Genomic DNA, 13,704 nt, shown 5'->3' with positions numbered 1-13,704 from the left:
TGCTAATTGCTTTGTAGATGTCGGAAACAGCGGGAGGCAGCGTGCAGGTAAAAAGATGTCTAATGCTTAAACCAAAAATAAACAAAAGGTGAGTGCCCCTAAGCAAATGCATTGAAGCTTAGGGAAGACTATGCAGAACGAAACTAAAACTGAACTGGCTACAAAGGAAATAAAACAGAATGCTGGATAACAGCAACAACTTACTGTGGAGCAAAGACGGCGTTCACAATGTACATCCGAAATATGACATGACAATCAACAATGTCCCCACAAAGAAAGATAAAAACAACTGAAATATTCTTGATTGCTAAAACAAAGTCGATGCGGGAAATATCGCTCAAAGGAAGACGTGAAACTGCTACAGGAAAATACCAAAAAAAAAAGAAGAATCCACCAAAATAGGAGTGCAAGACAAGAACTAAAACACTACACACAGGAAGACAGCAAAAACTCAAAATAAGTCAGAGCGTGATGTGACAGGTCGTGATAGTACACTTACTTTGAGACAAGAGTTATATTGATGCATGGTTGGTTATGGTTTAAATTCATATCCAACAATTGCGACAACGACGTTTTACTGTCAACAGAGTTTCGTTTTTTAATGATTTCTGCTGGTGGTGTGCCTCCGGATTTTTTCAACACAAAAAATGTGCCTTGGCTCAAAAAAGGTTGAAAAACACTGATCTAGACAACAACTAAGTAACCTTCTGGGCAACTTTGGGATTTTCTTAAAAGTGCTATTTTATTAACAACACATGTACGATAGTATAAATGACATTTAGTTAATGTTTTCATCTATATCAGGGGTGTCCAAAGTGTTGCAGCTGGTAGATAATTATTTAACAGGCCGCGGCACAGTTGCATGTAGGGCTGGGCGATAGGGCCTTTTTTTAATATCTCAATATTTTTAGGCCATGTCACGATACACAATATATATCTCGATATTTTGCCTTAGCCTTGAATGAACACTTGATGCATATAATCACAGCAGTATGATGATTCTATGTGTCTACATTAAAACATTCTTGTTCATACTGCATTAATATATGCTCATTTTAAACTTTCATGCAGAGAGGGAAATCACAACTAAGTCAATTGACCAAAACTGTATTTATTAAACAGTTATTAAGCAGTGGCACAAACATTCATGTCATTTCAAAACAGAAAGTGCAAGATTGTCAGAGACATTTTAAAACAAGCTATGAGTGCACTTTTGTGCATGATGTCACTAAGATGACATATCAAAACAACACTAAATTAAAGTGCACTTTTTGTACAGAACGCCACTACAATAATATAAAACAAATAAAGTGCACTTTTGTGCATGATGTCACACAAGATATTTCAATAACTGTCAAATAAAAATGAGCTGCATTATAGGAAATCAAATGGTGTATGTGGTAGGTTCCTGAGGACGTTATCTCCTTATGTTGTTGACTATTTTTTTCATACAGTGTTGATGTGGAAATGGTTGCCTGGGCATTTTGTGGGTGGGGCACCGAACGGAGATGTGGAGTTTCAAGCACTCCTTCTCTAGCGGGTGACTTTTCAAATGATGATACATATTAGCAGTAATGCTACTTTGTGTAGCAACGCTTTTGCCGCATACTTGACAAATTACGGTTGTCTGTTCGACATATTCCCGCTTGAAGCCAAACCACCGCCAGACGATGGACCCCCTGCTGTTTTTCTTGGGAATTAATTCTTCCTCAGTTTGTTACCAGATTCGCACCTTCTTTCTCTCGTATTACCACTAGCACCACAGCTAACGTTACCCATGCCGCTACCTCTCTGCTCCGCGAGGGTGTATACGTATGTGACGTATGTAAGAAGGTGCGCTATTTTTATTGAGAAGGGGAGACAAGAAAGAGTGAGAAACGCTTGCAGTGTAATGCCCGCAGCTAAAACCAACTGCGTGAGAACGTATACTCGAATATCACGATATAGTCATTTTCGATATCGCACAGAGACAAACCCGCGATATATCAAGTATATCGATATATTGCCCAGCCCTAGTTGCATGCTAGCTTTTTTTCTGATTTTGCAGGTATAGACCTCAGTGTCAAATATTTTGTTATTTGACAAATGCTACCTAATGCTGGCATTAGTAAGCTAGCTTTTTTGGACATTTCATTGGTATACACCAGTGTCATATTTTAGTGTAAACGGGGCCTTATCTTTTTGTATTTTACTATTGTTCACTGTAGGCATGCTATTGTCAGCAAAATACTGTTAGCATGCTAGCTTTTTTTTTTTTAAATTAGCTCATTTGCAAATTTTTTTGTTACTTGCCGCTATCTGGCCAGTGTGCTAACTGTTAGCATTTCAATTCGGCTTTGACTGGTCAGCATTCACACAAAATTTATACTGAAATTGCATTTTCTAGTTCTTTGAAAAAAAATCCAAATATTGTACTGGTTTTGAAGGTGAAAACTACCAAAATGGCCCCCGCTTCTTATTTTATTTGCGAGCCGCGGCCCTCAGTGGAAAAGGTTGGGCACCCCTGATCTTTATGAAGATTACTGCTTCGAGTTAATAAAATACTGCTAAAACTACACACAATGTTCAAAGTAAAAATAAATAAATGAATAAATAATAATAAAAGTTGTCTGTTCTATCTGCAAAGAAAAAAAAACATGTGCACTTTCTATGCCTCAAAATATGCATCTCTGGCATATGTTCACAAAGTGCAGTACATTTTCACACACTTGCAGCCATAAGAGCTGGCGTTTTGTTGCCCAGCAGCAGGCGCTTTTTATAGTTAGGTGCAATAAAAATACTTTTTTTCATTAGCAGCTATCCAGAACGTGCCAAAGATGGTTAGTTGATTGTAAGGGGGTTGAATGTAATATGATCACCACTATAGAAATGATTCTTTTTTCTTTTAAAGGCAAGAAAGACAATGACATATTCAGACATCCAAACAATAGTCCCTGAAAGTCAGAAGACCAAAGATTTACTGAGAAGGTACAAAGTGGAGGTACCTGTGTCACAGTTAGTACTACCAGTGGGGGTTACAGGATTAACGGTAAACGGTAAAACACCCGCTCCAGCACCTGGTAGGCATGGTCAGGAGAGCAAAGAGTGCCAGGAGAACACAAACATTGTTAAAAAATAATAATAATGCAGTTCAACATTGCAAACACACAGAGAGAAGGCCACCCAGCATGCACATTGAGTTCACCTCTTCCACACCTCAGCAAACACCAGCTCACATCCTCACCGAGGAGCAACTGCTAGGTCAAAGCAGGCAAGCGGGTGAGACTGCAGAAACAATTCACATCGAATCACTCGGAAAGCACAAATTCATCACTGATGCACGGATGATTTTTCACTTCTCCAAAGCCACGGGTCGTGGGAAAGCATGATGATTGATCCCAAACTTCTAGTGCAGGCCACACCCCCCCCCCCAAAAACCCAGCCAATAAGCCCATCCACTGCCAGGCAACAAGGCGCTCACCCTGGTCAATGCAGGCTGAAAGCATGAAGCGTGTAAAAGAGTGAGGGACACTCACATGTCTTGCAGCAGCCGTCTACGTAACTCTGAACCACGCCGCCGTTCTGCAAGTAGAGAAGAATATTTAACCCCAAAACATGACAAATATAAACAGTACTATAAAGTAGGCCTGGGCTGATAACACATTTTGCTGGCTGATTAGAAAAATAAGTACTAACCGAATACAGTGCATAAAAATAATTTTTTACATACAATTATGTTGTGCTAAAATAAATAAACTAAATCAATAATGAATATGTTTCTTAACTGAACTGTAAATGAAAACAAAGCTTTAACACTTTAGTCATAATTTTTGCCCTTAAAAAACGTCTCCATGACTTTAGCTCCAGACTTCTTCTGTTTGTTTAATATTGTCATTACTGCTACAAGTGATGGAAAAGTGTATTACAACTGAGTTGTGCTGCGGCCCATATGGACCACAGCTGAGAAACAGATATTTTTCGACGGCCCTCTAGTGGGCGCTTGCGGCCCAATAATGGTTAAGAAACATTTTTCTACATGGTTTTAGATGAACATTCTATATGTACGCAATATATGGTAAGATTTTGAGTGTGCTAAAGCCCGAGTGTAATAATGATACTAATATTAATAAAGAATAATAAGAAGAATTGATTAAACTCCACTGTATTGCTTTTGGTGTATATATAGACCCTGGAATGCAGAGACAGCAGGCAAGTGCAGAAAAAAAAGCACACTTTATTAGTGAAACGCAGATAACACAAAAACAAAGATGTGCATCTGGGAAGTGCACAAATGGAAAACAGGCGTGTGAAGCGCAAATCAAGCAAAGGGACAACGTCAAGGTACAAAGCAAAATAATCTGGTCCCAAAAAGTATCCTGATTGGCCACCAGGGACAGGGATTCCCTGATTGCCAACCGGGGACAGGTGATGGAGCCAGTGCTCAGAACAGAGGAGTGGTGGCAAATAGAGACAAACAGGATGTTGACAGGGATCATGACAGGTTTTAGGATGTGGAATGTACAAAAAAGTACAAAGTGGCCCCTACATTTTTTAACCATTGTAACCGGAACGTCAAGGCCTTTTAATTACCGTAAAATCCAAACTACAAGCTGCTGCCTTTTTCCTGCGCTATCAGTTCCTTAAGGCTCTGGATGCTGTGGGGCTGTCTTGGTTGACAAGACTCTGCAGCATCGCGTGGACATCGGGGGCGGTGCCTCTGGATTGGCAGACCGGGGTGGTGGTTCCTCTCTTTAAGAAGGGGAACCGGAGGGTGTGTTCCAATTATCGTGGGATCACACTCCTCAGCCTTCCCGGTAAGGTTTATTCAGGTGTACTGGAGAGGAGGCTACGCCGGATAGTCGAACCTCGGATTCAGGAGGAACAGTGTGGTTTTCGTCCTGGTCATGGAACTGTGGACCAGCTCTATACTCTCGGCAGGGTCCTTGAGGGTGCATGGGAGTTTGCCCAACCAGTCTACATGTGCTTTGTGGACTTGGAGAAGGCATTCGACCGTGTCCCTCAGGAGGTCCTGTGGGGAGTGCTCAGAGAGTATGGGGTCTCGGACTGTCTGATTGTGGCTGTCCGCTCCCTGTACGATCAGTGTCAGAGCTTGGTCCGCATTGCCGGCAGTAAGTTGGACACGTTTCCAGTGAGGGTTGGACTCCGCCAAGGCTGCCCTTTGTCACCGAATCTGTTCATAACCTTTATGGACAGAATTTCTAGGCGCAGTCAGGGCGTTGAGGGTATCTGGTTTGGTGGCTGCAGGATTAGGTCTCTGCTATTTGCAGATGATGTGGTCCTGATGGCTTCATCTGGCCAGGATCTTCAGCTCTCACTGGATCGGTTCGCAGCCGAGTGTGAAGCAACTGGGATGAGAATCAGCACCTCTGAGTCCATGGTTCTCGCCCGGAAAAGGGTGGAGTGCCATCTCTGGGTTGGGGAGGAGACCCTGCCCCAAGTGGAGGAGTTCAAGTACCTCGGAGTCTTGTTTACGAGTGGGGGAAGAGTGGATCGTGAGATCGACAAGCGGATCGGTGCGGCATCTTCAGTAATGCGGATGCTGTATCGATCCGTTGTGGTGAAGAAGGAGCTGAACCGGAAGGCAAAGCTCTCAATTTACCGGTCATCTACGTTCCCATCCTCACCTATGGTCATGAGCTTTGGGTTATGACCGAAAGGACAAGATCACGGGTACAGGCGGCCGAAATGAGTTTCCTCCGCCGGGTGGCGGGGCTCTCCCTTAGAGATAGGGTGAGAAGCTCTGCCATCCGGGAGGAGCTCAAAGTAAAGCCGCTGCTCCTCCACATCAAGAGGAGCCAGATGAGGTGGTTCGGGCATCTGGTCAGGATGCCACCCGAACGCCTCCCTCGGGAGGTGTTTAGGGCACGTCCAACCGGTAGGAGGCCACGGGGAAGACCCAGGACACGTTGGGAAGACTATGTCTCCCGGCTGGCCTGGGAACGCCTCGGGATCCCCCGGGAAGAGCTGGACGAAGTGGCTGGGGAGAGGAAGGGCTGGGCTTCCCTGCTTAGGCTGCTGCCCCCGCGACCCGACCTCGGATAAGCGGAAGAAGATGGATGGATGGATGGATGGATCATTTATGGTCAACAACAAGCAAATACACAGTGTTATTGTTCGTGCTATGGCGCCATATTTTGGACGAGTTTGCTCACTGCAGGTAATTCAGTGCTGCATTGCCCTTCTGTTTAGACAAGCCCTTTCAACCGTAAGTATAATTGCCGTTGTTACATGCATCACACGTACGCGCTCACCCGTGTGTTATTTGGTAAACTCTCACTCCAGCGAATAGCCAGCACAGCTGATGACCGCTAAGCGTCGCTTGATCAGCGACAACATAATTTGTACTTTAATTATTTTGTTAAATCAACAGTTCAATAAGAACCAATAACTCCATAGCATCTGTCCTTTATGATACTTAAAACGAGACAAGCAGCATGGGGACCGTAACAGCCAATCAGTCTTCTAGCCATCAATAGCATTTCTACTCATATTGATTCTTCATTACTCCAAGCAAGATGTGTAAGTTTTACAATATACCTAAAACTATTCTTACCTGCTAAACCGTCCCATGTGTGATGTACGCAAGAGTGCTTGAGCCTCTTTAGCATTAGCTAATATGCTAACACGTTTACAAGTATCTGTGTTAGTATTATTAACTTACAATGGCGTTCTTTTTGTATTGTTTCAGTTTCGCAAGTTAAGTTATTGAGTCTCTTTGGCTGATTAGAGAACTAGCTTGCGCAGCTAGTTGGTCCATGACAATGACTTCTGTTTTACTGCCATGTTACAGACACCGTTTGGAAACAATTAAGGTATGTAAATAAACATTTACAAAATCTTTCTGTGCGGCAAATATGTGGAATTTTTTTTCTTTCTTCTAAAATTTAGTGGGTGCGGCTTATATGCCAGTGCGCTCTATGTACGAAAAATACGGTATCCTTAACAAGTAAACAAACACAAAATGGACTCTCAATCTAAGTTAGCAAAAATTGCACCTTGAAGTGCAGTTTTTCCCTCAGTGAAAAAAACTGGGTTGAGTGGTTTGTTTTTTATTTGTATTTTTGTTTCCAAAAAATTCCGCAATTTGTCTTGTTTGTCCGTGTTGATGGTTTCCTCCTCATTCAATTTGAAGCCGAAATATTACCATTGGTTTTTACACCATCGTTATTCCTCCCAATCTTAATTACCTGGTGGTGCTTCTCACTAACGAGTTACAACGAGCAAGGCTCTCTCTGTGTGTAAGCTAGCAGTCACGCCTCCACACACGGACACAAAGATTGCTGACGACTAACACGAGGATTCACTCCCTCCATTTAATTCTGCTATTGACTAAGCGTACTCGGAGTGAAGCCTCTCGTACCCTGTTTGGAAGTGAGAGACGAAGAACACACACTCGGACATGAACAAAAGTATTTGAGTAAACCACCTGACTTTCACTTTTACCTGATGTAAGATACTCGATGGAATACATTTCGGTAGTCTCTGACCACCCATTTAAAATATTAATTTTACCAAGACACCCATCCATCTAAATCTAATCCAAGCTACAAAAACTTCAGTAATAACATCCAGTCCTATTTCCGACCTCACAAACAGGCAAAAATTCAAGTTCCTGACCTGAGTGCACTCTGTGTCGTTGAAAGGTGGGCAAACCACGCTGGAGGCCAACACCATGGCACCCACTGCTGTTTCCACACAGTCATAACGAGTACAGTTCTCCACCCAGAAGCTCCCCGCCTGCAAAAGCCATGAAATCATTTGGGGTCTAAAAATCGATTTTGGCTGTGTGCGTTTGCCCTTACAGCAAAAAGCTCCGTCATGCCGATGTCGTCGGTGAAGGTGCAGGAGACATTTTTACAGGAGCCGCAGCACACCTGGGGGTCAGTGGATGCGACGTACACTTGGTGCTGTTAACACACACACAAAAAAAGAGAAAACTGAAAGTTCTGTCACAAAGCACTAGGGATGTAACAGTATCAAAATCTCAGAGTACGATTATTATCACGGTATTAAGGCCCCGGTACGATATTATTGTGGTATATATATATATATATAAAAAAAAAAGACTTGGTAAAATTATTATAGCGTTAAATTAAGTGGCAGTACTGTTTAAGATAAACACACTTCCTGTAATTGAACACAAACACAATACTCAAATGTAATCAAATGTATTACTACAGTACAAACACATATTTTTAAGTGCAAAGAATTGTGCAGGAACATCCACTGTTTCAAGAAATATTTAAAAAAAACTTAGTTGAGTGTCTTAAAGTGACAATGTAAACATTTTTTGTAACAAATGTAAAACAATAATGTTCACTTTTGTGACTTTCAATGTTTACTTTCTAAGAAACAGTGTCCTCGACATTTTTTAAATAAGTCTGGAAAATGCTGTTTCTCAGAAAAGTTAACTAACAATATAACTTTTAATGTAAATACCTCACTAACTGCTGTGTAGCTTCGCTGGCTTCAAATATATTTTCTGGGTGAGGGTTTATGAGGTGGCGACTTGTCCAGGGTGTATCCTGCCCATACCGCTCCACCTTCGACATCAACAGACACACGCGGTAGAAAGATGGATGGGAGGATGTATTAAGTAGCTTTTTAGTTTACTAGTATTTCCCACGGTGAACAGTTTTTTTTGGTGATTCCCCTACATGCGGTGCGACGTGAGCTGCTGGCTCTGTGTCGCCTTGGAAACGCTTGAGACGAAAGCGGCGCGCTTTGATTTGCAGAACGCAGGCTTTTTTACCTCTGCCAAAGAGGTTGTTTTCGCCAGGGTTTTTTTGTCCGTTCGTTAGCAATATAACTCAAATATTTGATGAAATCTTCAGGAAATGTCCAAAAAACAATTCCTCTTATCTACTACGAGTATGAACACACTTCACTTCCTGCTTACGGCGTTCAACGTCCAGTGCTGCGCAGAGGATTCTGGGGGATGTAGTTTATTTTCAGACCCTAAAGCGTCAGAAAAAAACCTACACTCACCAAGTTTTCGTTTGATATCGTCACAGCATTATTAGGAGGACTTTGAAACCGCAATATCTACAAAACCGTTACATCCCTACAAAGCACTGAATATGCTGCATACATACAGGCCCGCATTTTCTGGAACAGTTGACTGAGGTGATCTCCATGGCATAGAAGCCAGTCATTGGATCTTTGTGATGCAGGCAGTGGACTGTGTAGCACAGCTCTTCCTCAAAGTACTGAATGAGCGACTGGCCTGGCCCAAGAACTGTCAACCCTTGGAAAACACACACCTCTGCTTTCTCTACACCAAACACACACATGAGTGTGTAATCAATAATTATACTATACAGAAGAAACATAGATAATTTCATGGCAAATATATGTGGGCGGAAAGCCAGGGAATTAGGGTCCTTGGGGCCCTGACGAGTGTGTGTATTCATGCTTGCATCCCACATACGGCACGCGTGTTGAGGACAGCCACAGTGGCTGCTGCTGTCTGGGACCTCCAACAGAACCTCCCCCTGTGAGAAGACAAAGCGCTGACTAATCAGATTCTGCACTTCTTCACATTCATGAATTCTGCTTACTTACAAGCTGACATAGGGGCAGGGTGCCATCTTCACATTTGCATTCTGGAAGTGACCGGAGAGAAACATGTCTGTGTGTGTGATTTATGCAAATACATTAAAAATGTGTGTGCGTGTACCACAGTGCTGCTGCGGACAACAATGGCCAGGTGGAGTAGTTTGGACCAAAGTAAGACCAGATGCGCAACTCACGGATGATTCAGAACACTTGTTGATGTCGCACACTGTAACACAAATAGGAAATACTGTAGTAGATACAACAAGAGACCAGCAAGACCTCTGCCCAGGCCTCAATGCTTGACACCTGCAAAATAAGTGATGGAGCAACTAAGAACTTTCATCTAAATAATGTATGATTTAAATTTACACTTAAGCACAACAAATAGCAAACTGGCTTTAAAAGGGGAACTGCCCTTTTTTTTGTAATGTTCCCTATCATTCACAATCTCTATGTGAGACAACAACACATAGGTCTTTCTTTATTTATTCTGAATCGTAAAATACAGCAAGTACAAAGTGGCTAACAATGCCTTAATTGGAAGTAATATATTGCACCCATAATGTACTCTAAAAAACATCCAAAAATAGCCAACAGTACTATATTTACATGTCATTCCTTAAATATTAACCATGTATTAGCAACATTGCTATTATAGGCGCGAACGCAGAGAAACTACTTTTAGCGGCGTCGTGATCACAGAGGGGTAACCAGCTTTGCACCTATTGACATCCTGAGCGTGCGAGCTGCTGCATTGCCTCTGAGTTGGTAAAAGTTCATTCTAAATTGTAAATCATGCCTCTCATTTGTATAGTAGAAGATTGTGACCATAAATCAAGAAGTTAGTCAAATTTGACATCCAACTCAAACCCAGAGATGGCGAGAAAGACACGAAAAGATGTTTGTAGTTGCCACCTTTTTTTCCCAGCTGTGTGAGAATTACGATTAATTCTTTATCTAAACGGTAAAATATGAACATCCCATCAGTCAGCATCCCAGTGAGAGCAGACATTGTACAGTAAGTGATTGTTTTATTATGTACGTAGTTTGTATTTCTTGTTTAGCACTTTGCGATACTGCCACTTGCTGGATCTGCTCATAACTCAGCTTCCAAAATTTGTAGCTCATCCTCCTTACATTCAGGCCCCAAAATATACGTTTCTGAATCATCATTTGTCCCAAAGTAATCTTTGTTGTTTCTCATGAAGTCTGCCATTATTAGTAGTGTTGATGTTGTTGAAGGAAATAGCGAAAGTTGTTATGCGGCTGTAAAATTAATGTGCTGCCGTATGTTTAAAATTAGCGAAATATGTAAATATTACATGTTATTAATAATGTGCCTGTTACTACATTACACATATACTTACATCATGTATATACTGTACAACATTGATGGAGGTTTTGTGTTTTTCTATTTTTATTCATGTTATTTATTATATATAAATTAGTTACTTAAAATCCACTTTTAAACAATTGTTTTTAATAATATATAAAGTATACATAATATAAAATGCTGCAACACAATATGTACAACTGTTACAATATTTTTGTTTATATTATATACTGTACCGTAGCGCGCTATATAATAACTCTGTTTTTAATTAATCATTATCATACTGTACATTAATACATCCTATAATCATATATTTTGTTCAATCACATCTGCTGTCTGCACAGTACTTTGGCCAACAGGGGTTGTTTTTAAATGTGCTATAAAAACGATTTTACTGAACAAAAATAATTATAAAACTATTTCAAGTTTATCATTTTTATTATACAAATATGTCGATTGACGCAAACATTCAATTGGAATATCACTGTAATATTACTGACCCACACTTATTATTTACAATTCATGGTAACTTATGAACAATTGTAGAAACAAAATAAAAATGTTGTCAATTTTGACATGCCTTCAAGAAAAACATTTAAAATTTTCATGTACGAAATTCTAACTAACATTTAATTTGGGTCTAAATATTGGAGTGTTTTTAAAAAATATATTAAAATTACGCAAGCAAGTAATTTCCTACAATTAATTGTGATGAATCACAATTTACATGTACAATTTAATTTAATATGATAAAAACATTAATAGTTTTTCTATAAGAGTTTATGCCATTGTTCTGCACTGCTCACCACAATGATACTGTGGGCAGCAGCTATTAGTAGTGTTTAGGTCCACAGCCAGGATCTCTCCATGTGAACAGGTTGGAACAGGCTCAATGCACGACTCACACACTGCACAGACAAAACACAATACACAAGCAACACTCTAGTTGATGAAGGTGTTATCAGCAAGCTGTCCGAACAAACTTACCACAGAGGTAAGAATAGCAGCACAGTTTCCCGCCTCTGATCTCTACTAAAAATTGGTCCTCCCTACAATTTGGGGCAGGGTCGTGGGGGCATGCTGTGGGGTCACAGTCTAAACAAGTGTTATGGGCAAAGTGTTAAAGGCAAGCTAAAACAAGTCACTGGGGGATGGTGCTTGTAAGTACCACATCTGTACTCTGGACAGCAGGACAGGCTGCTGTAACCCATCACCAGGTGGTCCCCATCGTCACATGTTGGTGCTTCATCGTCACAGATGGTCATGTTGCAATCTAATTAGTATTAAATGTAAGAGTGAGGGTTTTGTTCGGTCATCTAGATGCTTCCAGAGCACTTGAACTCACCACAGATCTTCTTCGGGCAGCAGGCTCCTTCCTCCAGCACTTCCAGCACGTACTCTCCCTGTCTCTCACACAGCGGCGATGGGGCAAAGCTGCAGTCAGGCTCCACAGCCACCACAGAGCCATTGTCCGTACATTGGTACAGACAGCAGCTGTGAGTGGAGCCATTCCACACCTCGCCAGGGGCCCGGGGGTTACCTTCGTTATCTGTGCACGCTACAGAACGCAGAGTTAAGCTGTTGACAAACACAACAGAAAAACGATCAGAAAGCAAATCACCACATTGATCCTCAGTCACACAGCGAGGAGAGTCTGGACGATGCAAGACAGTTCCACTGTGACAAACACACTCCTCCCTGATTAGAGCACAGGTTGTCTCATCATAGTAGTCTCTGTTCTGACAGGTTTGACTGGCACAGGTGCTCACACACGGCTGATATTCCTTCCCCAGGGGACACCTCAGTGCTGTGATGAGATGAGCTGACTTAATGCACAGGCAAACACTAGTAAATACATCCGTGTGTGTCTCTTTACGGCAGAAGTTGTGTCGCCTCCAGCTGACGCACACTTGATGTGTGTAGCAGACGGCCACGTACGCTGCCAGGAAGTCACACTGGTGGTCCTTGTAGTGGAGGTCCCCCGCCCACATGATGTCACAAAACTGATCCGGAGGAACCTGCAAACAGAGAAACATTACCATCACCAAGTTAGGAGTTACGGTATTATGATCGGGGATTGTTCTTTTATATGTTTCAACCATCCATGCATCCATCCATCCATCCATCCCTTTTTCTACTGCTTGTCCCTCTCGGGGTTCACGGGGTGTCTGGGGCCTATCCCAGCTGTAATCAGGCGGAAGGCGGGGTACTCCTTGAACAAGTCGCCACCTCATCACAAGACCAACACAGATTGACAGACAACTATTCACACTATTCACACACTAGAGCCAATTTAGCAGAGGTGGGACCAAGTCATTGTTTTGCAAGTCACAAGTAAGTCTCAAGTCTTTGCCCTCAAGTCCGAGTCAAGTCCCGAGTCAAGACAGGCAAGCCCCGAGTCAAGTCCAAAGTCAAGACTGGAAAGTCTCAAGTCAAGTCCTAAGTCCTGCATTTTGAGTTTCGAGTCCTTTCAAGTCCTTTTAACCACAGACTAATATATTAACACAGATTGTGTATGCTTTTCAAACGCTGTATTTATTTATTAAAACAAGTGCATTTTAAATTGCAGGAAAGAAAATTGTGCTGACATTGCACTTCATAATAGCACTATTAACCAGTCATTTTAAACATGAACTCATTCCTTTACAGAACAAACACATTGAAAAATAAAGTGCAAATGTACTTATTTGTACAAAAGTGTTAACATTGAAAAAACATGACATATACGTGAACATAACAAAAAAGTTGTACTTTTTATATGTCAGGGCCCTATGCTGCATTGCATTTGCAAAAGACCAAATTAGCCAAGAGTC

At 41.7% G+C, this 13,704-nt stretch overlaps 1 protein-coding gene across 1 annotated transcript in view; it reads right to left on the bottom strand.

Annotated features, from left to right (window-relative positions):
* Positions 1-13,704, bottom strand: part of otogl (otogelin-like) — an 84,023-nt gene that overhangs the window by 2,148 nt on the left and 68,171 nt on the right. The window contains exons 43-56 of the mRNA XM_061925020.2: positions 12,768-12,909; positions 12,513-12,698; positions 12,237-12,449; positions 12,060-12,164; positions 11,879-11,986; positions 11,698-11,799; positions 9,680-9,784; positions 9,565-9,605; positions 9,431-9,494; positions 9,096-9,274; positions 7,803-7,907; positions 7,618-7,737; positions 3,516-3,561; positions 2,985-3,056 (exon numbers count right to left, since the gene is read on the bottom strand). Coding sequence (XP_061781004.2) covers positions 2,985-3,056; positions 3,516-3,561; positions 7,618-7,737; positions 7,803-7,907; positions 9,096-9,274; positions 9,431-9,494; positions 9,565-9,605; positions 9,680-9,784; positions 11,698-11,799; positions 11,879-11,986; positions 12,060-12,164; positions 12,237-12,449; positions 12,513-12,698; positions 12,768-12,909 — 1,588 coding nt within the window. The remainder of the gene's footprint in view (positions 1-2,984; positions 3,057-3,515; positions 3,562-7,617; positions 7,738-7,802; positions 7,908-9,095; positions 9,275-9,430; positions 9,495-9,564; positions 9,606-9,679; positions 9,785-11,697; positions 11,800-11,878; positions 11,987-12,059; positions 12,165-12,236; positions 12,450-12,512; positions 12,699-12,767; positions 12,910-13,704) is intronic.

This window comes from Nerophis lumbriciformis, linkage group LG29 (genome assembly GCF_033978685.3).
Source record: "Nerophis lumbriciformis linkage group LG29, RoL_Nlum_v2.1, whole genome shotgun sequence".
Lineage (NCBI taxonomy): Eukaryota > Metazoa > Chordata > Actinopteri > Syngnathiformes > Syngnathidae > Nerophis > Nerophis lumbriciformis.
The sequence above is the reverse complement of the archived record's forward strand: the minus strand, read 5'-3'. Positions and strand labels throughout refer to the sequence as shown.